Source organism: Nanorana parkeri, unplaced genomic scaffold (genome assembly GCF_000935625.1).
Source record: "Nanorana parkeri isolate BGI_ZX_2015 unplaced genomic scaffold, ASM93562v1 scaffold776, whole genome shotgun sequence".
NCBI lineage: Eukaryota > Metazoa > Chordata > Amphibia > Anura > Dicroglossidae > Nanorana > Nanorana parkeri.
Genome location: NW_017307044.1, coordinates 577,074 through 604,812, shown reverse-complemented (window position 1 = coordinate 604,812; position 27,739 = coordinate 577,074). Strand labels below are relative to the sequence as shown.

The following is a 27,739-nucleotide window of genomic DNA, read 5'->3' as shown; positions in this document are numbered from 1 at the left end:
TAAATGGTGTGTTGTATTAAATGTGTTGGATTTAGCAGCCAAAGCCAACAGCTGAGTATAGATATGTCACGAACAGAATACTGAACACAGGGGAACTTTTAAGACCCAATTTAGAAATTAAAGCAATATCTTCATCCACTCCATCATACTCTTTAATATTTCTCGATAACGTGGCATGCATTTTGCAATCCGTTATAAAATACAGGCCATGGCATTGCACCTACAGTACTTCATATAGTTCTCTCTGCTTAATGTTCACATTCTCATTTAATTTTATTGTGAACTGCCAACTTTGGACTTGCGAAGCCAGGGGAGTGCAAAATGTCTTTCATATATGTGCAAAGCCATGCCACTGGTTTAAATGGACCCCTTTGTCAGGCCAGCAACGTGTTAAAAATGACTGTACTAAACAATAGTGAATTTCATATCTGTAATCAAGAAAACACGTAATTAGGGCGAAAGATCTGCTTGTAATGAAGAACTTTATTACTTACGATGGAAGGATGTTATCCACATTTGTTTAATTCACAGACCAGTCATGTATTTTGTAGTGCAACATCTATACTTTCCTAATCTAACACTGAAAAGTAGGAGGTAGGTTCAAATAAACCACAGAGCAGATTTTCTAAAGAGAAGAGATTTTTGGAAGTCTGCAACTCAGGATATGGAAAATACCACTAAACACTGGCTTCAATGTAGTTTGACAGATTAAAACACTAGTTACACATACATTAGTTGGTTTAAGAGCCGATAATATAAAAGCTTTCAAATGTGGTTCTTTTACAAGACACTCCTTCAAATAGACCTTCTTTAGCACTATTGCATATCATATGATACAAGACAAACATGGTGAGTAACAAAGCACATAACATAGAAACTGTAACTGCTCTAGTAAGATATACAGAGAATGCACGAAGCTGGTTGTCTTCTTTGTAGGGGAAGTATTACTCATCATCCCCACCACAAATGAGGAGGAGTGTGTTCCTGTAGTCTCCAGATGTGTCACACTGTGGAGAGAGAGGGAACTATTAAGACACAAACTACTGACTCATATTCTTACCACAGACTGAAGGATACATGGGACTTGTTTGGTCTTTGCATGAGCATCAGAAGACAACATATATCAGACCTTATAGAGTATACATCCAGTAAGAAATCGCAATCAGCAATCAAGTGCAGTAAAATATAGGAATCAGATTGTTATGAGTTATTAAAAACTTTTCTTATTGCTCTTTGCCTTATAAAAAAAATAAAAGAATGCTTAGAGCCAAAATTTGACAGTAAATATGCTGGGCTTTTGATGTTCCTTTCAGCAACTAGGTGTTTCTCAACAAAATCCAATGCCCAGCAGACTGAAAAATAAAAAAGCAGTTCTCTTAGAAAGCTCTCCTATTCTCCAGCCTTTTTTCCACAGACTCACCACTATGATCCACCGCTGGTTCTCATTTGTGTTAAAATGTACCCAACATCATACAACTCACTTTTTGTGAGCCTAGACTGTTCATGAGCATGTCCTCTGTGGCACATCATCATGCTGACCTAGAACTGGACAACACAGTGCTCACACATTATTCTGTGAACACTCGCTGCCGCCAGAAAAGAGAAGGACCCATGACACCACTAGACAGGCCAGAAGACTGCAGGGAAAAAAAAAAGGTATGTATAAAAGGCAATTAAAAATGTGGTAGGGAGCTTCAGTAAGACAAGAAAAAAAAAAAACTTTAAAGCCCAACTCCTATCAATTTTGTGCATAGTTTTAGACAGGGTGGGAAGTGTTAAAACATCTGCCAGGATTTTTGTTATTGGTGTCCTTTTCTCTCCAAGACCTGTTCCCAGGAAATGTGGGGAAAACCAACAATTTTCAACATATAGAGCAGTAAAAATCTGACACAGATTCTAAACCTCATACTCTATCCCCAAAAAAAATTATGAAGAATCAGCAAGGGATCAAACCCTGCCCCAACCAGCCAAAAAGGGAATTTCAGTTTAGGGTTAAAGTGACATTAAACCCTCAGATTTTTTAACATAAAATACTGTAATGTGTGCCTTACTGTAATCCATGGTAGTTTCCCTTCTCTTTGCTGCTCTTCCTTTTAAATCTGTATCTCTTCTCATGCTGGGCAGAACTTCTGTTTTGCAGCAGACTGCCTTGTCTCTGAAATGGATACATGGTGTCTGTGTATAGGTTTGCAACCTGAGCCAGCACTACAGGAAGAGGCAGTCAGCTGCAAAGGGAAGTTCTCCCCCAGCATGAGAAGAGAGAAGGATCTAAAAAGGAAGAGCAGCAAAGAGAAGGAAAACTACTATGGATTACAGTAAGGCACACATTACAGTATTGGTTTATGTTAAAAAAATCTGAGGGTTTAATGTCACTTTAAGTTCAAATTTAAACCTACATACTCATTGTCTCTGGATAAGCTTGACCTCCTTTTGATAAGGATGCAGTCAGTGAGATGTTGGCGATACTTTACTGCTATGTACACTTCATGATGATAGCAGGTACTGGACATAAAAGAGAACTTTAATTGCATGTCACAATGCATTTTGCTATGATGCATCTTTCTGTGCAATTACCATTATGCATAATTGATATACAATTTATAAATCCGATTAAGTCGTGTTTTAGTAACAGTTAACTGATGTTTCATAGAAAATTGTATATTTTTCAGCTGGTAGGGAATGAAGCTTCCAAATTGTATGAATGAATACAATACAGTGGCATAGTGCTTAACACTTCTGCCTTGCAGCACTGAGGGTCCCCGGTTCAAATCCCAGCCAGGTCATGATCTGCAAGAAGTTCTTCCTGTGCTTTTGTGGGTTTCCTCCAGATACTCCAGTTTCCCCCCACATTCCAAAGACATGCTGGGAGGTTAGTTGGATCCTCTATTAATTGGCCCTTGTATGTATGTATGCATGCATGCGAGATGGGGACCTTAGATTGTGAGCTCCATGAGGGCAGGGACTGATGTGAATGTGCTACTTTGTAAAAGCGGTGTGTAAATTGTCGGTGCTATATAAAACAACAGATTACATTTATGGACAACAACATCCTTTCCTTTTTTTGCAGTAAATTCATATATCTGCATTGTATATAAAACTATATAAAGTCCCATGTGCCATGTTTGACAGTAAGCCACTACTTACAATTTTTAGATAAATGTATCTATTATTGGCCCTTATGATTTTCCCATTGCTTTCCTTGGTGAATAAAAACTATAACGGAGTCTTAATTTCCTTTTTACCTTGATTGCTTGAAAGAGAGATTTTCCAAAATGTGTTCTGTACTCTTTCCTTATATCAAGCATATCAATTTCACTCCGGGAAACCATCACTCGGATCAAGGTTTCATCGTCGGTACCAGCACCCTGTGCAGATGATAAATATTAACCAAATGGTGAGAAAACATTGTATGTGATACAGCCAAAAAGCTGCATTATATATTATTGTCAAGAATGAAAGTATAATTGTACGACCCCATCAGGGCAGCATTCAAACATGCTGTTCTAGGCACAAATGAACAGCCTATGGACCAGGTTCATCACCTATGTTATGCAGTCATTTTAGTAAGAATAAATGCTAGGAAGTACAATTGGAGGAGGCCTTTCCCCTACAGTTCCCTTGCTGAATTTTAAAATCTCACCAATATGACGATGCCCCCAAGTTCAAGTTAGGGAAGCTCTCTGCGAGGCCTATGGTTGTCGTCTGGTGCTATGCTTGACTGGAATCCATATCTTGTCAGGCAGCATAGTTGAACAAGGCTTAGGTGGTTGCGTGGTAGGGATTTAATTTGGTAAAGGAGGGAGACCCCTTTTCTTCATCTTTGTTTGGATCCCTGATGCTGTTCAGTGTGCCATCTTTGGTTACTATGAGCTGAAATGGGAATCCCATAACCCAATAGCCATCCTGAGCAATCTGTGCTTCATAAGGGTTATTAGAGATAGGTCGCTGAAGCCTTTCACTCTTATATTTGTTAACCGATTTGTCAGGGTTGGTTAAAAAGGATGGCTTCTGTACTACAGCTTCTTCCAGCTAGCGGTTTAGGCCCTAGAGAGCATGGGCTCTATCAAGTCACCAGTCTGTCTGGTATATTGGGGGCCAGAAAAGAAAATAGATCCATGAGATAAAACTAATACAAAGCTTACAATTCTAGGTACCCTGTGAAATTGAAGGTTCGGTCACCAAGGTACCCTGTGAAAATGAAGGTCCTGTCACCCGTGTCTATTTTCTGAGTCCTCTTATTGAAGTGAGAGCCGGGATACATTTGTCAGAGGCATGTTTTTCCTTCTAGGAAATATTCATACTGGATCACCACATTTAGCCTCAAGGTTCTCAGCAAGTTCACTGATCTCAGTTTTGGGCCAGCTTATCCACCTCAGGAGAAACCATGCGGGTTATTTTCTGGAGCAGTATGTGCATTCTTACATCCAACATGGACACCATCAGATAAGGCACCGGAGGTGTAAATCAGCAATGGGGCAGGCACAGAATTCTCAGAGTCTTCTCTTTTTTCACCAAACTGCAGGGTGGGGGAGGGTAATGGTAAGAATGCCAGGGACTAGTCAGAAACCTCGCCCAACATGGTGGCTTTAGTAGGCCCTAGTTCCATAAGTAGCATAGTAACAGCCTCTTGCCAATTTTACCCATAGGGATAGATGATGTAATAAGTAGTTGAAATTAGCAATTGAAAGCTGAAAGGGAGGAATAATGCACAGGACTGCAGCAGAGCTCCAGGGTTAAGCTTCCTCCATGTTCTCCATGAATGTACATTTAGGAAGGTTGCCAAAGAAATCCATGTACGTACAGTGGTAAACAATATCAAAATGAGTCAGTTTTGAATGCATGCCCTGCTACGTGGACAGGAAAATATGTAAAAAAGAAATTAAGTCTGCTTACCTTCATTGCTCGGTCCAGAGTTTCAGCAAAATATCTAGGGACGCAGCGAACACTCTTCACTTGAAAAAAAAAAAAATTACAAATATATACAGAATTTAAAAAAAATCAAGGGTTTATAAGTACAAACCACTTTTCCAACCCTCATGGCTTTTTCACACTAACCAATGCGTTCAGGGCATGGTTCCATGCATTACAGTGCGCTCCGATCGCAAAAAAAGTGCACCATACTGGAACGCAAGGCATTGGGGTACCACGCATTCCAGTGCAGGTGGGAAATGGGTCTGCGCTGCCATTGACATGAATGGCACTACCATGCCCCCTCCCGCCCCAGAAAGCGAGGAGACTGTTTATGCAATCCAGTGCATTCATGGCACGGAAACGTGCCCTGAACGCATTGGCTGGTGTAAAACAGGCCCCCAGAGAGATCTTAGTAAGAAAATACATGCCCTAATGCAATGACATAACAGCAATACTTTTACAGAGATCCTAGTCATCTAATGCAGACCATCTTGACTGCTTTGCTGTAACGTAATTAAAAATGCAGCATAAAAAAAAAAGCAGTTTTCTTGATGAATACAGTTTTGCTGGGTGTATAAGTCACCTATACTAAACTTAGTGTTCATCACCCAGAATATTATTAGCATATTTACTAAACACTTTAGGTTTATTTATTTAAGTATTGTAATAAAAGAAAAGCAGCAGAAAGTCTATTTGTCCTTGATTCATAAGAAAGGATTATAAAAAAATAGAATTTACACTGCTTTGCCTGCACTACACAATTGGGAGTTGCCTTTTACAGAAAGTCTGTTTACATTGTGACAAGGTAAAGGACTCAGTGTAAGTCAGTGAGAGATTGAGAAGGGCAACATTCCTGGGCTAGGAAGGAGTTAAGCCTTGCCAAAACACTACACCTCCTCTCTATTAATTAGCCTGCACCTGATAGTAGCTGAGAGATCCAGGCTGCACTGGGTGGCTACAGACACAGACTGGAGAGCGTCTGAATATCTGTGGAATAAGGTCTGGCAGAAAAAACTCCATGTTAGGCTGGGTTCACACCTGGGCGTACGGAATATGCGCGTTTGCCGTGCGTTTTTACCGCAATTTGCGGTAAAAGAAACGCGCAACAGATGCACGTTTACGAGGGCTGTGCGGCTGTATCCAAATGGATACACGCGGCAAATACGCCCCAAAGAAGCTCCTGTACTTCTTTGGACGTAGGGCATTTTTCAGCGCGATCCTACGTGCTGTAAAACGCCCAGGTGGGAACCATGCCCATAGGCAATTATTGGTTTTTACATGTTGAGCGTTTTACAGCGCATAGGAACGCGCTGTAAAACGCCCAGGTGTGAACCAGGCCTTAAGGACTGCGATTCTCTATGCATGCTCATTTATACTGGAAGCTGAAATAGCCGCTCCAATAGGAAGTAGTGAGCGATACTACTGTTAGTTAGCCTCCTAAGGTGGAGTAGGCCTTTTTGTGTGTTACTTTTGGGTTTCTGCTGGAAGTTGTTTTGTTTAAAAAAAAGGGAAAAACGTACTCGATTGATACTTTTTACGTTTGAGTGCAATAAAGCGGCATTTACTGCCAATTCCGATTACAGACCAGTGACTTTTACAACATTTACTTCCTTTAACAATAGTTATCAGTTATTAAACGCTCACAAGAGCAAACCTTTATTTTTAGTACTGTACTCCTCAGGCAGGAATGTAATAAGTTACACACTTTTTTATATTAATTGCAGAACATGGTGTCAAAGTAAAGCTTTCATGACACCTGAAAATGATCAGATTACCCAAGTTTTTGTTTCATGCAAAAGAAGGAGAGTGAATAGATCCAAGTCTTACCTATAGCAAGCAACAACTTCTCAAGGTGACCCGAGGTCTCCCGATCAATGCTCTCTTCAATCTGGTAGCCAGAGATGGTCATGTATTTATCAAACACTGAAATGTCAAAAAGAGACACGGAGTCTCCTCCGGTAAAACAAATATATACTATGTAGTCACCACAAAATCTTAGGCAGTAAAGTCAATGACACCATGTGGTCTCATGTAAAATTTTAAGCAGAACTCAATTCCTGGCAAGCAACTAGCTACATGGGTGAATCAAATACATGGGAACAGTTTTAGCTGTCAAAGGACTTGGATGCTAAATTAATCAATCTTGAATTCAGTTCCACCACCTCCACTATACCAGTAGTAGCACAGCCTGGTCAACACACCACCAGCCTGCTGATTAGCTAACAAAGAAGCAAAAGCACAATATTAAAAAAGGTGCCCATACACTGCACAATTCTCGTACGAGAATCGCGGGAAATCCCGCGATCATACGAGATTCGTGCAGTGTGAATGAAGACGTGCGACCGTTTCTACTGTACGGTCGCATGTCTTTTGTCTGAGGAGCATGCTAGAAAACCAGCCGAGAATCGTACGATTTTCGGCTGGTTTTTAGCATGCCCGGGCGACAAATGCCGAACGGGCCGGTGTGCGCACACGCCCACTGCCCAGCATTGCGATCGGAAGCCCGCCCCTCATCATCGCGAGCTTGCGATGATCGCAAGTACGATCTGCCGGTCCAAGATGGGCAGATCGTACGTTTTTTAAATTAGTTTACATCCATCCCAAGACTAAGGTCTTGCGATGGTTGTAAAGTGTATGGCCACCTTAAGACCATCTCTCTGCTCTGTCCACTGACAACAGATGTACCACCACAGCAGACCTGATTAGTTCCTTGTACTGCTACACTGTCTTTTCCCAGCCCCAGTAGGGGAATACAGGAGGCTGATATCAAAACAAAAATTCAGATATATACAGCAACTGTATTTATAAATACTATAATTTAAGCCATAACTGCATTATTTTTATAAAACCTGTTAGGCCATCTCTGGGTATCCAGTCTTGGTTATATATGCGATTTTCCCTTTAATGTATCCCAGTACTTTTTCTTCTGTTTTTACACTGTTTTCTTGTGAGCAACCTACAACCTAGCATTTAATATCATAACCCTTTTTTCCATTAGGGAAACAAATCATAAAAAGATCAATGTACACCAACGATGCAAGACTCCTTCAGGCGTTAAGGGGTTTGCGAACTGCTGAGATCAAGTGAAATAAAACCAACTAAAATGAACAGCTGCTTAGCCTGTACAACTCAAGGCCAGGTTTTGCAGCTCTTTGCCTGTATCCGCACATCTAGCAATTACATGTGGTAAGGCACAGATGGAACACCCCTAGACACAGAGGGGGGAATTTATTAAAACTGGAGCAGACAAAAATCTGTAGCAGTTGACCATGGCAATCAATCAGCTTCTTTAATCAATTTGTTCAGTTAAGATTTTAATTTTTTTTTTTTAACCACGGTGGGGGCCTCCAGGTTACTACATGAATCTGGGTTGCTCTCTATCTATATGTCTTGTGTCTTATATCCCCTACTTTTGGACATCTTTATTTTATTGTTGTTCTTACTTCTTATTGTTTCATATTTTTATGTGTTGTGACTATTGTATACCAATAGTGGCTGCGTCCACCGTTTCTATGATGGGAAGTTGATCCAGTACTTGTCCTCCCTTGTATGTAACAATTTGAAAACTTGTCGAATAAACAGAATTTATAAAAAAAAAAAAATTTTTTTTTTTTTTTTAAAAGAGAAGCTGATTGGTTGCCATGCACAGCTGCTCTAGTTTTGATAAATTCCCCAAAAGTCTTTATTTTTATCTGAAAATTACATAAAATGTGTCCTTGCCTGTGGAACCTCTTAATTGCTGCATACAGTATTTTATAACAGTGTGGTTTGTATGGGAGCCTTTAGAACTAACCCTATCCTAATAGTACGGGTACTTTTTTTTCCACAAGGGAAAAAAAGTGGAGAAAAAATGAGAGAAAGCAGAATACTCATGTCTGAGACATTTTAATCCTTTCCATCTGTGGCAGTAGTAAGATTTTCCAACTCCTATAAGCTTTTTTTGGCCCCATGAGTACATGAACTCTTTTTTATATGCTAGTTTCCAAGCTGAAATAAGAACAGAAGACTGCCCCGCTGACCTTAAGAGTATGACTGTAGGGACCAGGTTTGTATTTTAATAACAGTATGTTGCAGAAAGAGGTCCCAATTAGTTGACACCAGCAGGTTTAGAGTATCCCTCTTTTGAATTTGGGTGAATAACCTTGGAGACTTTTTTCCATTTCTTACTGTGATGATTCACTGCCTAATGACTAGAATGGCTGAACTGTCAAATATATTTATAAACAATGCTGACAAATTATACTTTTGCATTCTTTCAGGATATAAACTTGCAGGGGTGTATAAAGAGTCGTATCAGATCAAATCACTTGACAACATATTGGAAATTAACTATAGAAAATTGTAATTTTCGTTCGGTTTTTAGCTTTTTGAAAATAACATTTTAGATTTTTTTTTACTATTTTTCATATAAAATATTCTATAGACAGAGGCTTAGTACTAAAGTGATACCTCAGTACTTGATAGATTCTAAATAGTAGGGATGCACTGATAACCAATACTAGTATCGGTGCCGATGCAGAGTATTTGGACGAGTGCGCATACTCTCCCAAATGCTCCAATGCCTAGCCCGATTCCTGAGCTTCCGGGATCAGGAAGCCGGGCAGCGAGTCATTACACGCTGCCCAGTTTCCCGATTGGCCGGGAAGCCGGCTCCAAGACCCTCGTCACAAGGGAGCCGGCTTTCCGGCCAATCAGGAAGCTAGTCAGCGTGTAATGATTCAACGCCCGGCTTCCTGGTTGGTCGGGAAGCTGGCCAATCAGGATGCTGTACGGCGAGTCCTTAGCTGCCCCCCAGCTTTCCGATTGGCCAGAAAGCTGGCTTCATGCTTAATCACCTGGCAATGATGGAGCATAGAGCCGGCTTCCCGGCCAATCAGGAAGCCGGGTGCCTTGTAATGACTCGCTGCCCGGCTTCCTGATTGGCCAGCTTCTTAGCATCCTTCTGTTCCTAGAACACAAGCCTGGAGGGATATAGGATTCAGGGACAATTGGGATGTCTGAGGACTGGGCAACCAAATGCACGCAACAGGCCCCACTATAAACAACAGAAAACTGGGAACTGCTTGCAGCTTAAAGAGCTACCTGAAGGACCTTACACCCAAAGCTAGCATCAGATGAGGCCTAAACATCCAGCTGGTAAAGCTCACAGACTGTGCCTTGCAAACCGGGAAAGAGTTGTGTGATGCCAAAAAGCCCAAGAAGAACAGGCCTAGTAGAGCGACAGAAAGAGTGCCACCTAAAGCTTAAAGTGACATTAAACCCTCAGATTTTTTAACATAAACCAATACTGTAATGTGTGCCTTACTGTAATCCATGGTAGTTTACCTTCTCTTTGCTGCTCTTCCTTTTAAATCCTCATCTCTTCTCATGCTGGGGGAGAACTTCCCTTTTCAGCTGGGTGCCTCTTCCTGTAGTGCTGGCTCAGGTTGTGAACCTGCACACAAACACCATGTATCCATTTGAGAGACAAGGCAGTCTGCTGCAAAACAGAAGTTCTTCAAACGACATCCAGACAGTAAAGAGAGCGGGCGGGAGTGATAGAAGCCCAATGTCCTGGTTGAGATTAAAGGTCAAAACCACCTTAGGAGGAAGGAGGCTCTAGGCCTTAACACCACCTTGTCCTTGTGTAAGACCAGAAAGAGTTATTTACAGGACAAAGCCACCAGTTCAGACACCTCACAGAGGCAATGACAAGGACAGTAACCTTATAAAAGTAAGAGTGGAAAGAGGAATATCACAGATTGGTTCAATTGGCTGTTCAGGATTCATCCCACGGATTATTACCTCATACCAAGTGAAGTATGTCTTCCATGTCCAATGGGAAACAAAAATTGGAGACGGAAGCGCCACTACCTAGCGCAATAAATGTGGTAGAGTGGGGTGTAAGCGTAAGTGTTGTACTCACCTGAGTCTGGGTAAGTATTCGCTTGTAGTCGTCGGGTTGCAGTGGAGCGGAAGTGGTCCCTCTTTTTCAGGGTGGCGTGGTGTTTAAACCCAGTAGGCAGATGGGGATACGAATGCAAGGGGGTGAGGTATGCAATGGTGGGTGAAGGGGTGGGCTTCTGTGACTCACCCTGGGGATAGTGGAGGGCGGCTTTCAGCATGCGCAATCATCCAGTTCAGCAAAGTCCAGCTACTGTCTCCAAAGATATTGCCAAGCATATACCAATCTGAACAGCTGCATAAAGAGACCAGCTCAAGCTGCTTGTAGATTGTCTTGACGGAAGAAAAAAAAAAATTAGCTTGGAAACAGGAAGAGAAAAGGCTATTCAAAACGCCTAAAATTTTCTCAGAGAAAATATGTCCATCCTTCAAGAACACTAGCAAAAAAGCAAAAGCAAGCTGGGGATGGGTGAAGTAATATGGGGCTGTTTTTTTTTTTGTCCAAATACTCCTGTAGGCTGCAGTATAACACTATTGTCTCTGAATCCTGTGTCCCTCAATGAATGACAAATTACTTTGTGTTTAGGTTTCTAGCGGCACAAACCTGCCATGGCTAATACAAGGGAATGCCACTCACTATACAGGATTTTATTATTATTTTCCACATCTGTACCGTTTCCTTATAACCCCTGCACATGACCATTTTCTAGTACTTTAAACCACTTTCAACCAGTATTTACAATACAAGTGACTGGATCAAGGTACCCTCATAACATTCCAACCATTTACCATGTTCTTGTACCATTTTTATCTGTCCAAATCATTTTTGTGATAAAAAGCAGTTTGAAAGTAACCGTACAGTAGAAACGGTCACACACCTTCCATACACTGCACGATCATACGATCGCGTGATTTTCTGCGATTATCATACGATAACCTTGCAGTGTGTGGGCACCTTTACAGAGACACTTTTCTAGCACGCTTTTTTGTTTTGTGAGAATATTTTATCAAATAAAATGCAGTAACCTATGACAACTAATAAAAATTCATATTTTATAGATCTGGCTACAATAAAAACAAAATCGTATTCAGTTGTATGGAGAACATGACTTTGCAAATCATTACTGCACTTTGCATTGCTGTATAAAAATAAATAACACATTTAACAAATCACTAAAACTTCATGTAAATGTGATACATAAAACTACTCATGTAGTGAAGTGAGATTGCTTCCAAGAATTTCAGTAAATAACTAACCACGAAAAACAAAAACACAAACATTTGCATAGCTATAGAAATTCAAATGACACCGTAGAACAAAAAGAAATGCGATTCATTAGCAAAAACAATAATTCCAGGTGCAACCAAAGCCTTTGTAAATGTAGGGGTCATTGCAATGGTCTATAACAATAAATTACCTTTTCTTAAATGGGCATTGCTGCGAGTTCCCAAAATTGTAATGAACTTCTCTTCATCTGTGCCCCACTTCACTTCTCCGGCTTTAAATAAATCCTAGCAGAATGAAAAGAACAATCACAAGTTTGCGATTCACAAAGCAGAAACATACAAACACACAGCCATCCCTTTAAGGCATGGTTGAAACATTCATGTCAGTCTTTCTCATCAACCAAGGTGAGAATAGCGAGCAACATGAAAAAGCACACTGACCTGGGCATCCTGCTCAACAAGAGCGTCATTAACTTTGGAGTCTGGATCCCTATTAGCCTGCAAAACAGAAAAATATCTCTTTGAAACTGTAATATATGCTTTCTTATTGTGTTATCCAAATACCATAGGCAGATATGGCAATCTTACATTATGGCTAGGATCACACATGCACTACACCCGGGATCGCGTGGTCCTGTACAATGCAGGCAGCGATTGCTGCGCGGCCCTATTGATTTCAATGGGGTGCCATCCACGCGCCAATTGCAGAAAAAAAAGGTACAAGTACCTTTTTTGCGATACACGACGCGCGACTGTTTTTAGAGAAACAATGACACCCACAGCGAGATCGGTTCGCACCTTGGCGACCCCTGACCGCACGGCAATCCGTGCGGAATCGTGCACCATTGCCACGCAGTGGAGGTGTCGCCTAAGTGTGAACCTAGCCTAAACCACACCAACTATTTACAAGATTTTTTTTGTTGTGCACCTATATGTGCAGCTTACAATATATGTTCTTGGTTAAGAATTATGATATTATTCAATGAAAAATTGTGCAAAGGTTTTTACAGTCCAGCACAATAAATGCACTGAAATATAGGGTTATGCCTTTTTATAAGTCGAAGTAAACAGGATTTAGCCATACAAGCTACGGGTAATGATTCCTAGCTTTTGGAAATTTCCCCAAAGCATAAAACCCCTTAAATATGAATAATACCCCACACTCGTGACTTTACAGGTATCCCACCCCACCAATATGCAGTTCACATATTCAGCCATTCTTATATTATGCCAGGTGTTGCTGCTGCTGATTAGGCCCCATTCACAGTTGAGCTGAACATCTTTGGTTGTTTTTTAGTGTTTGTACGGACGCTTTTGCAATTGTTTAGGCATTACCGTTTTATTTTTTGCCAATGCAAAACTAGTTCCCTGGGAGGGGAGGGGCAGGCAGTGCGTATTATATGCTTTTTTTGCCCATTTCTCAGGTGCTATCCTTGAAGCCTATTGGGGTCAAAGTGCTTGACTTTGCTTTATGCTACAAAGCACTCAGGTGTGAACAGGAGTCATTGAAAACAATAGAATGCTCTCTGCTGAGCTCTGTAGTGCTTAGGCATTCAAAGCCACAAAATGCTCAGGTATGAATGGGGCTTATCTAAAGGCGCTACATAAAATGAACAGCAATTTTGAACCGCTACTAATTATGGCTACATAGCTGATCTACTGACATTACATGCAGAAGTATACACTAGAATTATTTCCCGCAGGACACAAACCTATATTTTTAAATGTCTTCTGACAGCAATGTGCTATAATGTTTGGACAGCATGTGCACATTTCTACCATTAAAGCAATGGGCATACTTTTATTTACTACTACTAATAAAAATACTTACTTGTACAAGAACTACCAACATCCTCTGGAAATATCCAGATGTATCTCCAGTTATGCCATCTTCCAGCTCACTTCCGTGTTCTACAGCACAGAACAGCAAAATTCAGGATAGACTATTAGATTATTATAATAATTTAGTGCATTTATATTTAAACAAATATGTAACAAAAGTCACTGCAACAAAGATTTTAGCAAAATGTATTGCACCTTCTTACAATGAAGAACAACTCTCGGCAGAAATTTGATTAACCCTTGCAGTGGGGCTACCATCGTACTGTAAGGGTTAACTGCTCATTTTTGCCTAGGGTCAACTCACCCGAGTTTCTGAGCTGGCCGGCTCTTAGACCGCTCCCTTAACCATCTCTCCCCCTCCGCTGCAGCAGTCTAGGAGGAGTCGTGACAGTTCATCCTTGCAGTGCGGGGGTAGCCCCACTGCAAGGGTTGATATAACATTTCTGCTCGGAGTTCTTCTTTAAGATATTGATGTATGCCATATCACCCTTCTCAAACTGCTACATACCCTATTATGGAATTTTAAATATGGTAATCATGGTAAACTTAAAATAACATTTACACAAGCGTATCTTCAGTTTGGAGGATTTTGTAATTAACGGGAAAACACTATATGCCAATACAAAAACCATGAATCTTGGATGTATGTTGCAGTGTATTGACTTAAACTAGGACCTCAGCAAAATGCACATCCCCAACACATAACAATGGACCTGTGTTTTAGCACACCACAACGCACAAATGTGAATTTTAGTGTGCTACGCTAAAAAAAATGTAAAAAAAAAGTGCAGGTCCATTAAAACCTGTGTTGCTCTGCGTTGGCAGACTCAAAATTAAAGGGCTCCCTTAACGCAATTGACATGCGTTTGCTAATTCACTGCAAAAACATGAATTCAGCCTATAAAACAGACATACTACTAAACCATGCCCTCTTATACCCAACGTAGAAAAATGTTTTGACAGAATTCCTCCTTTAACTTTGGTGGTTTGTTGAACTTTTTATTCACTAGCTGATTTTGCAAAGACAGCAGAAAAAACCTTTGCAAATAAATATTACACTTTAGAATAGTAGAAATCATCAGCACAGTTTAATCACGCTCTGCATACCTTCTTTGAAGACTTTTTTGGTGTGATTCATTTCAGTCGTAGATCTTGAAGCAAGAATTTCAATAAGCACATCTTCCTTAGTGCCAGCACCCTGGAAAACAAACAGATAATGGCATGTACAAAAATCTCAAGGACTTGTGACTTAACAAGCTTCAGCATAAATTTATCATAATAAATGTTTTGCCTTGTGTTGAACAGTCAATCCCTTGCCCTTTTTCGTAAGATCAATAACAAAAAGGAGCATGCCTCAATCTGCAAGTCCTTAGACAAAGCGAGCAGGATACAACATTAATGAAGACAGCTGGGCCCTCGATGTATTGCCACATATTTTGTGATCGGATTGAATACACAGTTATGTTTCTCACTTGAACTCTGCATGCTCTACTGCATGTTTTTCAAAATTAATTGATATTTTACATTCCCACACAAATAATAAAACATACCTTTATTGCATGTCTAAGTTCATGAGCATCATACATGTTTGATGGCGTCATTAGTGCCACAATCACCTTCTCAAGTTTACCCGTAAGTTCAGACTTGAGATCATCAACAAGATCCTGAAAACACAAGGAAAATAAATAAATACAAAAGTATTCAGCTGAAAATGTCAAAATGCTGCATTGAAATGCTTCAGCGGGATGCAGGTAGAAAATAAAAAATTAGTGCCTCACCAAAAATCAAATCTTTAAAGGGAATAAAATTAGTGAGGGGATTTAAATAGCTGCAATATTTAAATATAAATGTATATATGTAATAAAATGGAACAGAATTCTGATGCAGAGGCAAGGTTTCTATTTTTCTGGCCATTCAGTGCATACAATCATTTGGCTCACTGCCAACCTAGGTTTGCCCATCTTGTAGAATTATTATTTGTAAACCTACCCTGCCAAATAAAGTCTTAAATGCTACGGCAACTTGCTGACGCTGAGCATTGCTTCTGGATGTAAGAATCTTCATAATAGGGTCCTCATCAGTACCTGAAATGTAATGTTCAGAGATAAGCCACAGTGAGTGAACAAAATATTCATTATTATTATGACAGTGTACAATAGGGGGACACAAACTGTGGGTTGGGAGTCCAAATAGTGTCCTATTAGTAACATATTTAGGAAGAAAACACAAAAAAAAAAAAAAGTTTAACTTTTGACCATCAAAAGACTTTTCACAACATTGGGTCTAAATAGAGGAGAGCCAATGCCAGGTATAGATTTACTCAGTCTGCTCCCATCACACTTCATCCAAAATCAAATGAACAGTGATGGGAAGAAGTATTCATAAAGAGTGATTTACTGTATTGGCTATTTTGTTACATACATGAAAACATAGAAACCTACCTAAACCCTTCATTGCTTTGCGGAGAGCTTCTGCATCATCGTTTGCTTTAAAGGCCTGGAAATCCTTTATGCTTCCTCTTGTTGCCTAAGACAAAGCAAAGTTGAGGTGTTATCAGCCTTAGATATAGCTTATATTCATTATATTGCAGATCTCCTCTGACAAACTTATTCATTGTATGGACCAATGAAGATATCCTTTGGAACCCTTACAACTGCATGTGTGTGCCTCCAATTAAACACAGGCCCCTAACCCTTAGCCCATGGACCTTCAGTCTGTCAGTATGAAGGATCCAATATTTCCGAGTTGCAGAGGGTGTAGGCAATTAGGAATTGGTGTGGTAGAATACTTCCTGCCTAGAAGTAAGAAATTACAGAAACCCACCCCAAAATCCACTGCCTCCTGCAAAAAAAAGGATTACTTTTGGATGCACTGCATTCACAGATGGGTAGTACATAGGTTGTGGTAGGCAGCCCAAACTCCATTAGAGCATGCACTCTCCATGGGAACTAGTTTGGAATTTAGTGGATCTCTGAACTTTGCCTAGTTCAATGAATATCAGGAATCCATTCTGTTTCATCAGTCATGATTCACTCACTAGCAATAATGGAGGAGTTGTAAAAACTCACAGGAGAAAGAATTTGAGAAAATATTTTCCAAGGGTCAGATGAACCACAACCCTAAAGTTGGCCATACCTCTACAGATTATCTATGGTCAGATGGAGAAACAGCAACAGATCTCTCCATCTACACTAAACTGTGTGGATGGAGGAATCTCCCGCTGGCCAAGCCTCAGTATCCTGCTAGTCGGCCCCGCTGGCTCTCAAAATACTTAAACAATGCCTGCATCCAATCAGGTTGTTCAGGTATTTTGAGAGCCAGCGGGGCCAACTTGCAAGATACGGAAATTTGGCCCAGCGGGAGATTCCTCCATCCACATAGTTTAGCGGAGATGGAGGAATCTGTTGCACTTTTTTACCATCTGACCATAGAAAATGTGCAGATAATCTATAGGTATATGGCCAGCTTAAGATTAAAAAAAGCTTTCAACATATTTTGCCAAGGTATATATATCTATATCCTAATTCAGGGGTTTTGTATTGCCACTTGTGTATCTGCTACAGAGATTACCACTCAGATCTCCATTACAGGTTTGCAGTAGCCCAGAACCTCCACCTAAACACTGTATTTATACATTACAGGTATTCCTCACTTAACGACCGAGTTCCGTTCCTACGACCAGGTCGTTAAACGGATTGGTCGTTAAGTGAGGAACTCTATACAGTACTGTACTGCATTAGTACAGTACTGTATAGCGTTGCCGATGTACAGTACCGAACAGTGTACTGTACATCGGGCAATGGAAATACTTACCGGGACCTGCAGTGAAGATCGGAGGACGTCACTTCCGCCGGTGACACGGCGCACTGATGGCGACGCGCAAGGTCGGAGGTCGATCGGCGGTCCGTCGTAAGTGCGAGTGGTCGCAAAACAGGTAAGTCGGTAAGCGAGGATCATCTGTATATCCATTACTGAATTTGGAGAGCATTGCAGCATTCTAACCCTTCCAAATCTTTAAAAAAAAACATCTACACATTTCTTCACTTTCAGTAACCCTAATGAAAATATGTTCACTTCAGGGACGTGCAATAAGGTCCGTGATAGGTAAGGCATTCCCCCTGCTCGCCGCCGCCTTGCCCCCAACCCAGTCACCGAACTATGGGTGGAGGAGTGAGGGAGAAGGGAGGAGACAAGGAGGAGCCTCCCTGTCTCTCACTTGCTTATCACTGGTGAGGCATCGGGATAGATGTCCTCAGTTTTTTTTATTGGACAGCTTGGGCCAATGGCACTTTGCCATTGGTCCAAACCATCCACAGAGCTCAAGCCTCTAACACAAAGTAGAGGCTGTTGCTGCTCTGGTCTCACTTTGCTAGGTTACACAAAGCAGTGGGGATGTCCGCTGCTGTGTAACCTAACATAGCTGTCAAAAGCCGGATGAAGCACCGCCTGTAATTAACAGGCAGCGCTCCATCCATGACAGGTTACAGCACACACAAGGGTGGCTCCATAGGACCCTGCAACGGGAAAGGAGCCACCCTAAAACAGGATATTAGGGCCAGTGCTCAGGGGACCAACTGATTCAGCAGAAAATTAATACTTTTGGACATCAATAATCAGCTTCCATTGTAAGTGATTTAATCCGCATTCGAAATAGCTCAAAACATGAAAACTTTAATATCCCTTTAAGGGATTTCTAAAAAAGGGAATAAGAGATTTTTAGGATACACTGATAAAAAATACTCCTGTTTTTGAACTTGCCAACTGTTGAAAATCCCAATATGGTTTTCGGGGAGAAGGGGAAATGTGGAGCATAATGTTATGTTTACACAATCTCATGATTACCTTGGATATATTGAAGGAGCTAAAATGTGGCAAGAGTACATGTATTTTTAACACAGCTTGTTTGAGCAGCAAATGTTAGTTTAGCATCACAGTGAAAAAAAATCTGGAGGAGATCTGAGGAAAAGCAATGTACTACTAATGGATATGCAAGTACCCACATTTGAATGTAATGTAATTGCATTTACATACTCTTATTTACAGAAAGGCATTGCTGATTGTGTATATTTGTTTATGAAACAAATAATTGTTCCAAACAATATTCTTTGTCTAAAATACATGTAATGATGGCCTACTTACCAGAACTTGCAATCTGCTGCAGTATTATTGCACTAATAAGGATGCATTTAATAAAAAAAGATATTTTCTTCAACGTAAAGTGAAATGTACCATGTACCAGCTACAGGATGTTTATATGCATTCCTACTTATTATAATGGTATTGGCACAGAAAGCAATATATTATGCCTCAGGATTCAAAATCCTTAGTACTTTAGCTGTTTATTGCATCATTACATATTACAAATATCCTGACAAAGAAGAAGTCCTAGGCTTCTTGACATTTTGCAACACTACCTCACACGATCACTTATATGGGTGGAACTGAAATGTGACACTTAGAGGTATGAATAAACATATAATGATCTCGTAAAGTGTTACCGCCAGTATTAGCGTTGGAGGAAAACAAACAAACACTGTGCTTTCAATGGTAAGCCACAAAAAGCTCCTCTTTGGAGCACACATATCTAATGTAACCATGATTAAAAAAAAAAGAAAAAAAGTAAACATGAATGATGAATTCCCTGCAGGGAATTGTAGGAAATTCATATTAACCGAGTACATGTTTAATAATTCAGAGGATGCCTTTCTTCTGAGACCTAGCAGTAAGCCAGAATGATGTAAGGTTAAAAGGAGAACTATGAGGAGTGCTTTTCACTCACCTCATAGTTCTAGCCGACCTGTGACAATGAGACTGTCACGGGTCGGCTCAGTAGATCGGGAGGTGAGCGAACACATACCGGCGTTCGCTCACCTCTCAATCCTGTCACGGCTTTCTGCCGTGACAGGGGAGGGGCTGGATTCCCCCCTCCCCCCTCCGCTCCGCCAGCGTTGACTGGCGGAACGGACGGGGGAGGGGGCTGGTACAGCTGACTCTGCCTCTAGATAGGCAGAGCCAGCTGTCAGTCATGCAGCTGGGCGGATCCAGACATAATTGTCAGGATCCGCTTCAGCTGCGGCGTCTTAGTATACCGCGACAGTGCGGTGTCTCAGTATACCGCGACCTACAGCTCGCGGTATACTGAGCCTAGGGTGACGGGAGGATGCTAGTATGTGTCCTCCCGTTACCCTAAGGAGAACTATGGGGAAAAGCCTTAACCCCATGGAACACCACACAGAAAACAACAAACCATGAACGCAATTGTGTATTTCTTTAAGAGAAAATTAAAGTGAATGTCTGGGCAACACAGTTTGGGATTTAAGCACAGCAGAAGCACCATTTTATCAGCTTAAAAAATTCCACATGGGTGAGTGGGCTCTCACCATAATGTATAGGTATGCACGGTATACTTGCACATTATGGCACGCTTACCTCACACATTGCCCTTCTTCCACGAGGACAGCTCTAGCCTCCAGTCACCTCCAAGTATGATCCCACCACCACATCTTTTGGGTTCCACCAAACTGCTCTTTGGCTGGATGGCTACTCACAAATGTAAACAACTATGTATGCCAGCTCCTACCTGCTCTATTCTCGGCATGTCTATCTCAATTTTTCAAGACTACATATCCCATCATGCATTGCTTCTAGCAAGCAATGATGATGTTACATTGTTCAGATGTTTGAGTTGTAGTTCAGATGGCAGGCTTGGCAGTGCATATTCCCAATGCGGAGAAAAATTGTGTCAGTGCATTGAGGAAGTACATCCTATAGCAGTGGTGAACCTATGGCACGTGGGGCCCTCTCTGCTGGCACGCGAGCCCAGGTTCAGGGACCACCAATGGAAATGGATTTGACCGCACGGATCGCCTCAGTACGCGATCCGAGCCAGTCACAATCAGGCAGCGGCCTCTAAACAGGCAGATTAGATGGTCGCTTCCTCCTCGCTAGGACCCTGGGAGGCCCCTGCGAGTGGCCTTCTAATCTGCCTGTTTAGAGGTCATCGCCGATTATGCAGCCCACCCCCCTGCAAAACAGGTAAGCAGGAGAGAGGGCAATGTTTTATTTATTCAATTTTTTAGTAGTTCTGTGTGTATGTGTGATGTGTGTGTTTCATTACATGTGTATGTGTGTTTTATTAAGTGTATAAATATTTGAATATGCGTGCTTGCCTATTTTGCCTAAGGCCCCATTCACACTGTGCGTAAAAACCCGCTATTTTGTAAGAAGACGCCGACCAATGTTATTCAATTGAGCTGTTATAATGTACAGCTCCATGTAGCCCGTCGCTGTCGCTTAAGCAGGACCCTTTTCCCACAGATGTCGCACGTTTTTTTTCTCTGGTGAAGGTCACGTGATCTTTGCTGGACCGTCGCCCCGAACAGTCGCGCTATCCTGGCCCCGCTTGTAAGGTATGTCGATTGGTGTGAATTGGGGCCTAAGACAGTGATGTTGAACGTTTCTTAAACCCCGAACGCCCAAACTGCAATACAGTACTAAACTTATTTTCAGTGCTGGCACTTTTAGGTAAATAAATTGATTTTGCGTCGCAGTTTGGGCACTCGGGTTCATAAAGGTTCGCCATCACTGTCCTATAGGCATCTTTAGAAAAGTAAATTTACAAACTTCTAGATAAATATGGTTACCAGTGAGAGTGGGAATAGAACCAGTGACGTCAGTGAGCTGGGCAAGACGCCTGACAGAGCTACCCACCCTTCCCCTGAAGGTAGATGCCATGTTTCTCTGATCAAATCCTTGAAAATCCTCCAATCAACTAGTTGTTCTTCAAGGGGCTGTGGGCAAGTACAGTTGGGTTTTGTATGCATACAAGGCCCGACCTTTGCAGTTCAGCCCAGATTATGTGTCAGATATGTTTTACAAAGGATGAAGTATTGTACTTTATATTTTATATGGACTTTAGTTATCTAATAGTCATTATTAATTATTACTTAAATTAATATGGAGGATAATCAAAATGCATAAATATGTACACATTCACACTGATGATTTATACGAGTGATTTGAATATCCTCGAATAATAATGATTCACACATTTCACACTGTTTAATATTTTTTGCACTATATTTATTGTATTTTATGTGTACACTTGATATAAGCTGGAATACACACATAGGTGTGTTTTGGGTTGTTTTATTGTGTATTTGGAGATTTATCGGTTATATTCAATTGTTTCACAATAAGGGGAGATAAACCAATACACCGCGCTAGCACACAACAGGAGCCAAGTCCAGGTCCATTTGATTCAAATCCTATAAAAAAAGCTAAACTTTGTGAAATGATATGAAATTACATGACTTGCAGACAGACAACAGAGTGTTGAAATGCATGTAGAAATGAATGGTTTAGTAGAGAAGAACGTAAAAATAATTGTACAAAGACTGGAATTTAATACAGCATGACACAAAGAGGTTTCAGACTCTATAAGGGTTTGTTTGAGACTAAAACCATGTGATCTTGACGAGGTTTTCAACAGTCAAATATGTGGCTTCTCATAGAATACAAAATGAGAATTGTTTTAAAGGACAGCTTTAGTCTGCAAGTATTTAAAGTGAAAAGTAAACACAGAAAATTGATAAAATATGTATATTTAATTTTAGTATATGGATTGGCATACATTCCTAGATTATGGGTACATGCAAATACAGTGCACAAGGCCCAGCAGTGAAAAAATAAGCTACAACATTGTCCACCAGTTCACCAACGTTCATCCAAGCCGGTGCAAATCGGTCACGGATACACAGTGTTCTGGCCCAGTTAGTTGCGGCATGGCATTCCCCGCCCAGCAGCTAAAGGTTACAAAGGGGTCGGGAATGCCCTGGCCACAAAATGATTAGGCAAGGATGTGGGGTGGGTCACTGCCAGATCTGGATGGACTGGATGGGTGAATTCCGGAGAACCAAATTCGCACCAAGCTTCCACACAACACTAATCATGCCAATATTTGGGACCCTCTAAATTAATGCACAGCAACCTATATTAGGGTACAAGCATAATATGAAATTAAATTTAAAGGGACATTGAACCCTCAGATTTTTTAACATAAACCAATAGTGTAATGTGTGCCTTACTGTAATCCATGGTTGTTTCCCTTCTCTTTGCTGCTCTTCCTTTTAAATCTGTATCTGTTCTCATGATGGGCAGAACTTCTGTTTTGCAGCATACTGTCTTGTCTCTGAAATGGCTACATGGTGTCTGTGTATAGGTTTGCAACCTGAGCCAGCACTACAGGAAGAGGCAGTCAGCTGCAAAGGGAAGTTCTCCCCAAGCATGAAAAAGACATGAGGATTTAAAAAGGAAGAGCAGCAAAGAGAAGGGAAACAACCATGGATAACAGTAAGGCACACATTACAGTATTGTTTTATGTTAAAAAAAATCTGAGGGTTTAATGTCACTTTAAGCCCACAAACAAAATGTAATAGATTGCAGCTTACCAGTCATTGGTTTCAAGATTCCTTTCATCTTATTTTCCTGCCAGAAACTTCCTGTCCTAGGGTGGCAACACTCACCCACTCTGTTATCTATGAAAGAGCAGTGTTGTCACCCTAGACTGCTATCCTCATCTGGACAACAAACACCCTCACTCTCCTCAACCGATTGAAATTAAGGGACTACATTTTATTTTTTTTAAAAGGGAAGCACGTTAGTTCCACTTTGTCACATTGAACTCAAAGAGCCCATGCACATGGGTGTACAAAATTTACAAAAGTTCTTGCTGGCATACAAAAAAATGGTTCGTAGTGCATCTCAACGCATACAGACAGACATACACACATATAGGGCTGCAGCTAACGATTATTTTACCGATTATTAAGCTCAATTAATCGGGGGGGAAATTGCTCCAGTAATGGACTACTAGTTTGTATCGAGATTGTAGTTCATATCATGTAAGCAAGCTTGGAGCACTGACTACTTAACAGCACAAAAAGAAAGACGTCATGACTCCAACAACGATAATAACAGCAATTAGATGCTCATTTATTGACAGATGCGGTCTCTCATTGGCAAGCGCTTTCAGGGCCACACAGGGTTCCCTTAGTCAGGCTCAGAGATACTTTACAAACACAACATGACCTTTATAACACACACGGCCCTGAATGTAGCGTTTTATTTGACCGTTCATTCATTAACATTTGTGGATTTTTCTCAGACTGCTAAACTTCAACAGTAAAGGTTTATAATGGGGAGCGAATGAGTTCCAGGAAAGTATCCAGCTCTGGCTGCGGATATTTCCTGCAAATGCTAAATATTTAGCTATTCTACATCCTGATAGGACAAAGCCTGTGTGTATACAGGAATCTGGTCACAAATAGTATTAATAAACCACAACAACCATTTAGGCCTTGTTCACACACCATGTGCTTCAAGCTGCATTTTTCTGCATAACACCGCACATGTACGGCATGAACAATTGTTTTCTATGTACCCTGTTTACACCATACATGAGGTGGTGTGTAGAAAAACACAACTCAACAGACAAGCCCTTAATGGAGAACGAATTGAGAAAAGCTAAATTTTTGTGAGAAATATCACCTTAAAAACGTTAGCTTTCCGCCAGTATTAGTCTGATAGTCATAGTCAACTAGGTCAAAGCACTGCAAATGTGGCAATGTTGTCTAAAACAAGGCAAGAATGAGGGAGGGTTGGATGGATTAGAGTCAGAATTGTACCTAAAAGCCCAAGATGAAGTAACATACTCCAACCTCTAGGCCCAACCATAAGGTTTACTTAAAGCAGAACTCCAGGAATTTATTTTTATCAACCCTTGCAGTGGGGCTACAAATTCCTATTTGTGTCTAGGTGCTAAAATAGTAAAAATAGAATTGCCCAAAGTTCTGAGTCGGCCAGCTGTCACAGTGCTCAATCCAGCCTCTCCCTGCCTCCTCCTCCGCAGATTTGAATGTTCCTCAGTGTCCTTACGCCTATGCACAGTGTAAAGATGTGATGATATACTGGACCTTAGACTGCTGCAGAGGAGGGGGAAAGAGACATTCCAGGGACTAAGAAGAAGCCGGCTCAGAGCTTTAGGTGAGTTTTGGATTTTTTTTTCAACCTAGACACAAAACGAGCAGTTAAGTCTTGCAGTGCAAGAGTAGCCCCACAGCAAGGGTTAATAAAAAAAAAAAAAAATCCTGGAGTTCTGTTATAAATGTTAACTGTCAAGAAAAACATAACACTTAAGGCACTTTCTGAAAAGACTAGTTGACTTGCTGTTATGCTGATCTCCTGGCTTCAGTTTCTTTATGCTGTGTGTAGCCGTTGTGTCCCCAACCATCCGCATTCTCCTGCTTGACCTCTCACCCACTGCATTTCCTAAGAGTGTTATTTTCATCCCAAGGGAGTCCATTGGTTACAGATAGGTAAGCAATAGGAAGAGGTTTTATTTTCTCTTTCTTTCGTTGGCCATAATACATAAATCTTTAAAAAAAAAAAAAAAATAGATCTACCAACTAACCCAGAATGGCACTGGGAATGGTGCTACACACTAAGGGAGGTCAGCTTTTCTCTTTAGTTTGTTCAGTTAAGCTTTCAAAACACAAAGAACCTGACTGGTTCCCATGGACAACTGCTCCACATTCTATCTGCTGTGATAAATTCCCCTCATTGTGTGCCATCATAAAGCACCATAGTAGAATCCTAGGAATTCTAAGATCAGACCAAAAGAAGTATAGCCTATAACTTCTAGAATTTTTGCTGATAAATGTAATAGGATTACTTGTCACCCAAGTTAGAGTAAGTTTTGGTTGCATTCTCCACAATGCATGCACAGACAATTTTGAATCAATAGGATAGAGAGATAGGATAGAGAGATTACATACAGTACATGCATGTGTGTGTAGCCCCCAAAAGCATGTGGCAAGCCTTAGGGGCAGGAAGGGCTGACATTTCACGCTCAGAAATGGAGGAGGTTGTGGGCAGTAAATTGGGTGCCATCAAGTACTTTTTCAATGCTTTATTGTAGAACAGGGAGAGAGGGCATAGGGCTGCAGACATCCATTAACAAAATAGACTCCAGGTTTACCAGTCCTTACCAGCTTCCACTGTGCAGGAATACTTGAGTTGAGCAAAGGATAAACACTGTGTAATAGAGCCACAGCTGGCCAGAAGACATTCTGGAGATCTTCCCTGGGAGAGACACCAGACTTGTTCCTGAGGTACTTGCCGTCCTGGCACCCCCAGCAGACAAAAGCCTCCAATGGTTCTCCACTCAGACTTCAGGCCTAGTCCACGTCTCCAACTGTGCACACACTACCCCCATGGCTGGGGCCTGGGGGCAGACTGCCCTGAGCACATGGCAATTCCTGAGTAATGATGCACTACCCCAGCATGCCCCACTGACCATGAAACTCCCAGTGATTAGCTGAAGAGACAAACATCCCCAATGTTCTCCCATAACTTTGTGGCATGGTCATAGCCTACTATAGGTGCAAACAATAGCAGAATACCTAGGAATGACCAAGAGAGAGAGAGAGAGAGAGAGAGAGGCCTGTGCTACTGCAAATGTTTGAGTCAGCTGAATTTTTTACTTTGAGGATGGGAAAAAAAAAAAGTGTAAACTTTGGCTAAAACAAAAAAGGGAAAATGTTGTATGAGAATTACAAAAGATAAATTGTGCTCATGACTATGGAAAATGTTATTGGCCTCTTGCATTTTCATAATAATGTCCACACACGTCATAGCGATGATATTTTTTGAAATCTGTAACACTGATATGGTTCTTTTACTATTTAATTTAGTTCATAACTAAAGCAAATATTAAACTTTTTTTTTTTTCTGGTGGGCTTCTGATAAGGTCCTTCCAGTGTATCAAATATCTAAATTTATAAAGTGGGTCCTTTTACAGCACTGCTTACTCTAATGAACCATTAATAGTACATCGTTTTCCTTTCTTTTATTTTCTTCCATTTCTTTGAGCTGTAAAAATATGGAATATACTTCCACAGGAACAGGTTTTAGTCAGGGGATGGAAATAGGATTTGTTTCCCTGTTGGACTACATGGTAATGTCAATTTTTGGCGTGTATGAATGATACCAGCTTAGGACATATGTGCACTGGAATCCAAACGTTTGATGGCTTTGAGCATGTTAGATCCTACCATTGTAATACCAAGTCATAGCACACTGCCCATCAATACCAAGCACACTGCCCATTCAGCATTGCAGTCATCGGAAGCCCGCCCCTCAGGGGGGCGGGCTTGCGATGATCGCAAGTACAATCTGCCTGTCCAAGATGGGCAGATCGTACGTTATTTTAATTACTTTAGTGTATGGCCACCTTAACTGTTACCCTCTTTTGTACCTCACTATAGTTACTGGTATCATCTCCCAAGACCAGCAGCACCCTTTAAAAAAAATAAGACGAGTACCTGTCCAGCTCTGTTGTAGAGTTGCGGCCGCCTTTGCTGTCTGATCCTTCCATGTGTATAGGATTCTCCACCGGTGTGCCATGTGACTGACCACTGTGTCACTCACCACTGTGTCCCATAGTGAAGTAGGGGATCAGTGGGAGGAACCAGGAATCCGACACAACCAGTGGTTCGGGGGAGGGGCGCAAAAATGCACCTTGCCTGTGTAGGCAAGAATCCTAGCACCGGCCCTGGGACTATGAGCCGGCCAGCTCAGAGGATCAGCCGCGTTTTAACTTTTTTTTTTACCCTAGGCAAACAACGAGCAGTTAACCCTTGCAGTGCAGGGAGAGCCCCACTGCAAGGGTTATTAAAACGGCTTTAAAAACATTCTGACTTTAATAATACTTTTATGCCTTTTGCCCAGAATGAATTCAGGGCAGTCTATATTTATTTGGCTGATCATTAAAGGTACATTGGGGGGAATTTCTGACCTTAACATACCTGCATAATAG

General features: G+C 41.1%; 2 protein-coding genes across 2 annotated transcripts in view; both read right to left on the bottom strand.

Annotated features, from left to right (window-relative positions):
* The window catches only part of LOC108793713 (annexin A5-like), a 101,586-nt gene that overhangs the window by 70,677 nt on the left and 3,170 nt on the right, over positions 1 to 27,739 (bottom strand). The gene's annotated exons all lie outside the window — the stretch shown is intronic.
* ANXA5 (annexin A5) lies at positions 774 to 27,739 on the bottom strand. Its single transcript, XM_018564736.1, has 12 exons — positions 27,729 to 27,739; positions 16,305 to 16,389; positions 15,853 to 15,947; positions 15,414 to 15,527; positions 14,971 to 15,061; positions 13,853 to 13,932; positions 12,463 to 12,519; positions 12,213 to 12,306; positions 6,739 to 6,834; positions 4,894 to 4,952; positions 3,243 to 3,365; positions 774 to 1,007 (listed from the first exon to the last, which is right to left on the bottom strand). Exons 1-12 carry the CDS (start codon positions 27,732 to 27,734, stop codon positions 945 to 947), a joined length of 963 nt encoding a protein of 320 aa, XP_018420238.1. The 5' UTR covers positions 27,735 to 27,739; the 3' UTR covers positions 774 to 944.

Bases quoted from the DNA above. Each gene is read 5' to 3' on its own strand.
- ANXA5 (XM_018564736.1), bottom strand. The intron at 15,948-16,304 runs GTAGGTTTCTAT...ATTACATTTCAG, and splicing joins CAAAGCAATGAAGGGTTTAG to GTACTGATGAGGACCCTATT. The intron at 3,366-4,893 runs GTAAGCAGACTT...TCATCTGCACAG, and splicing joins CTCTGGACCGAGCAATGAAG to GGTGCTGGTACCGACGATGA.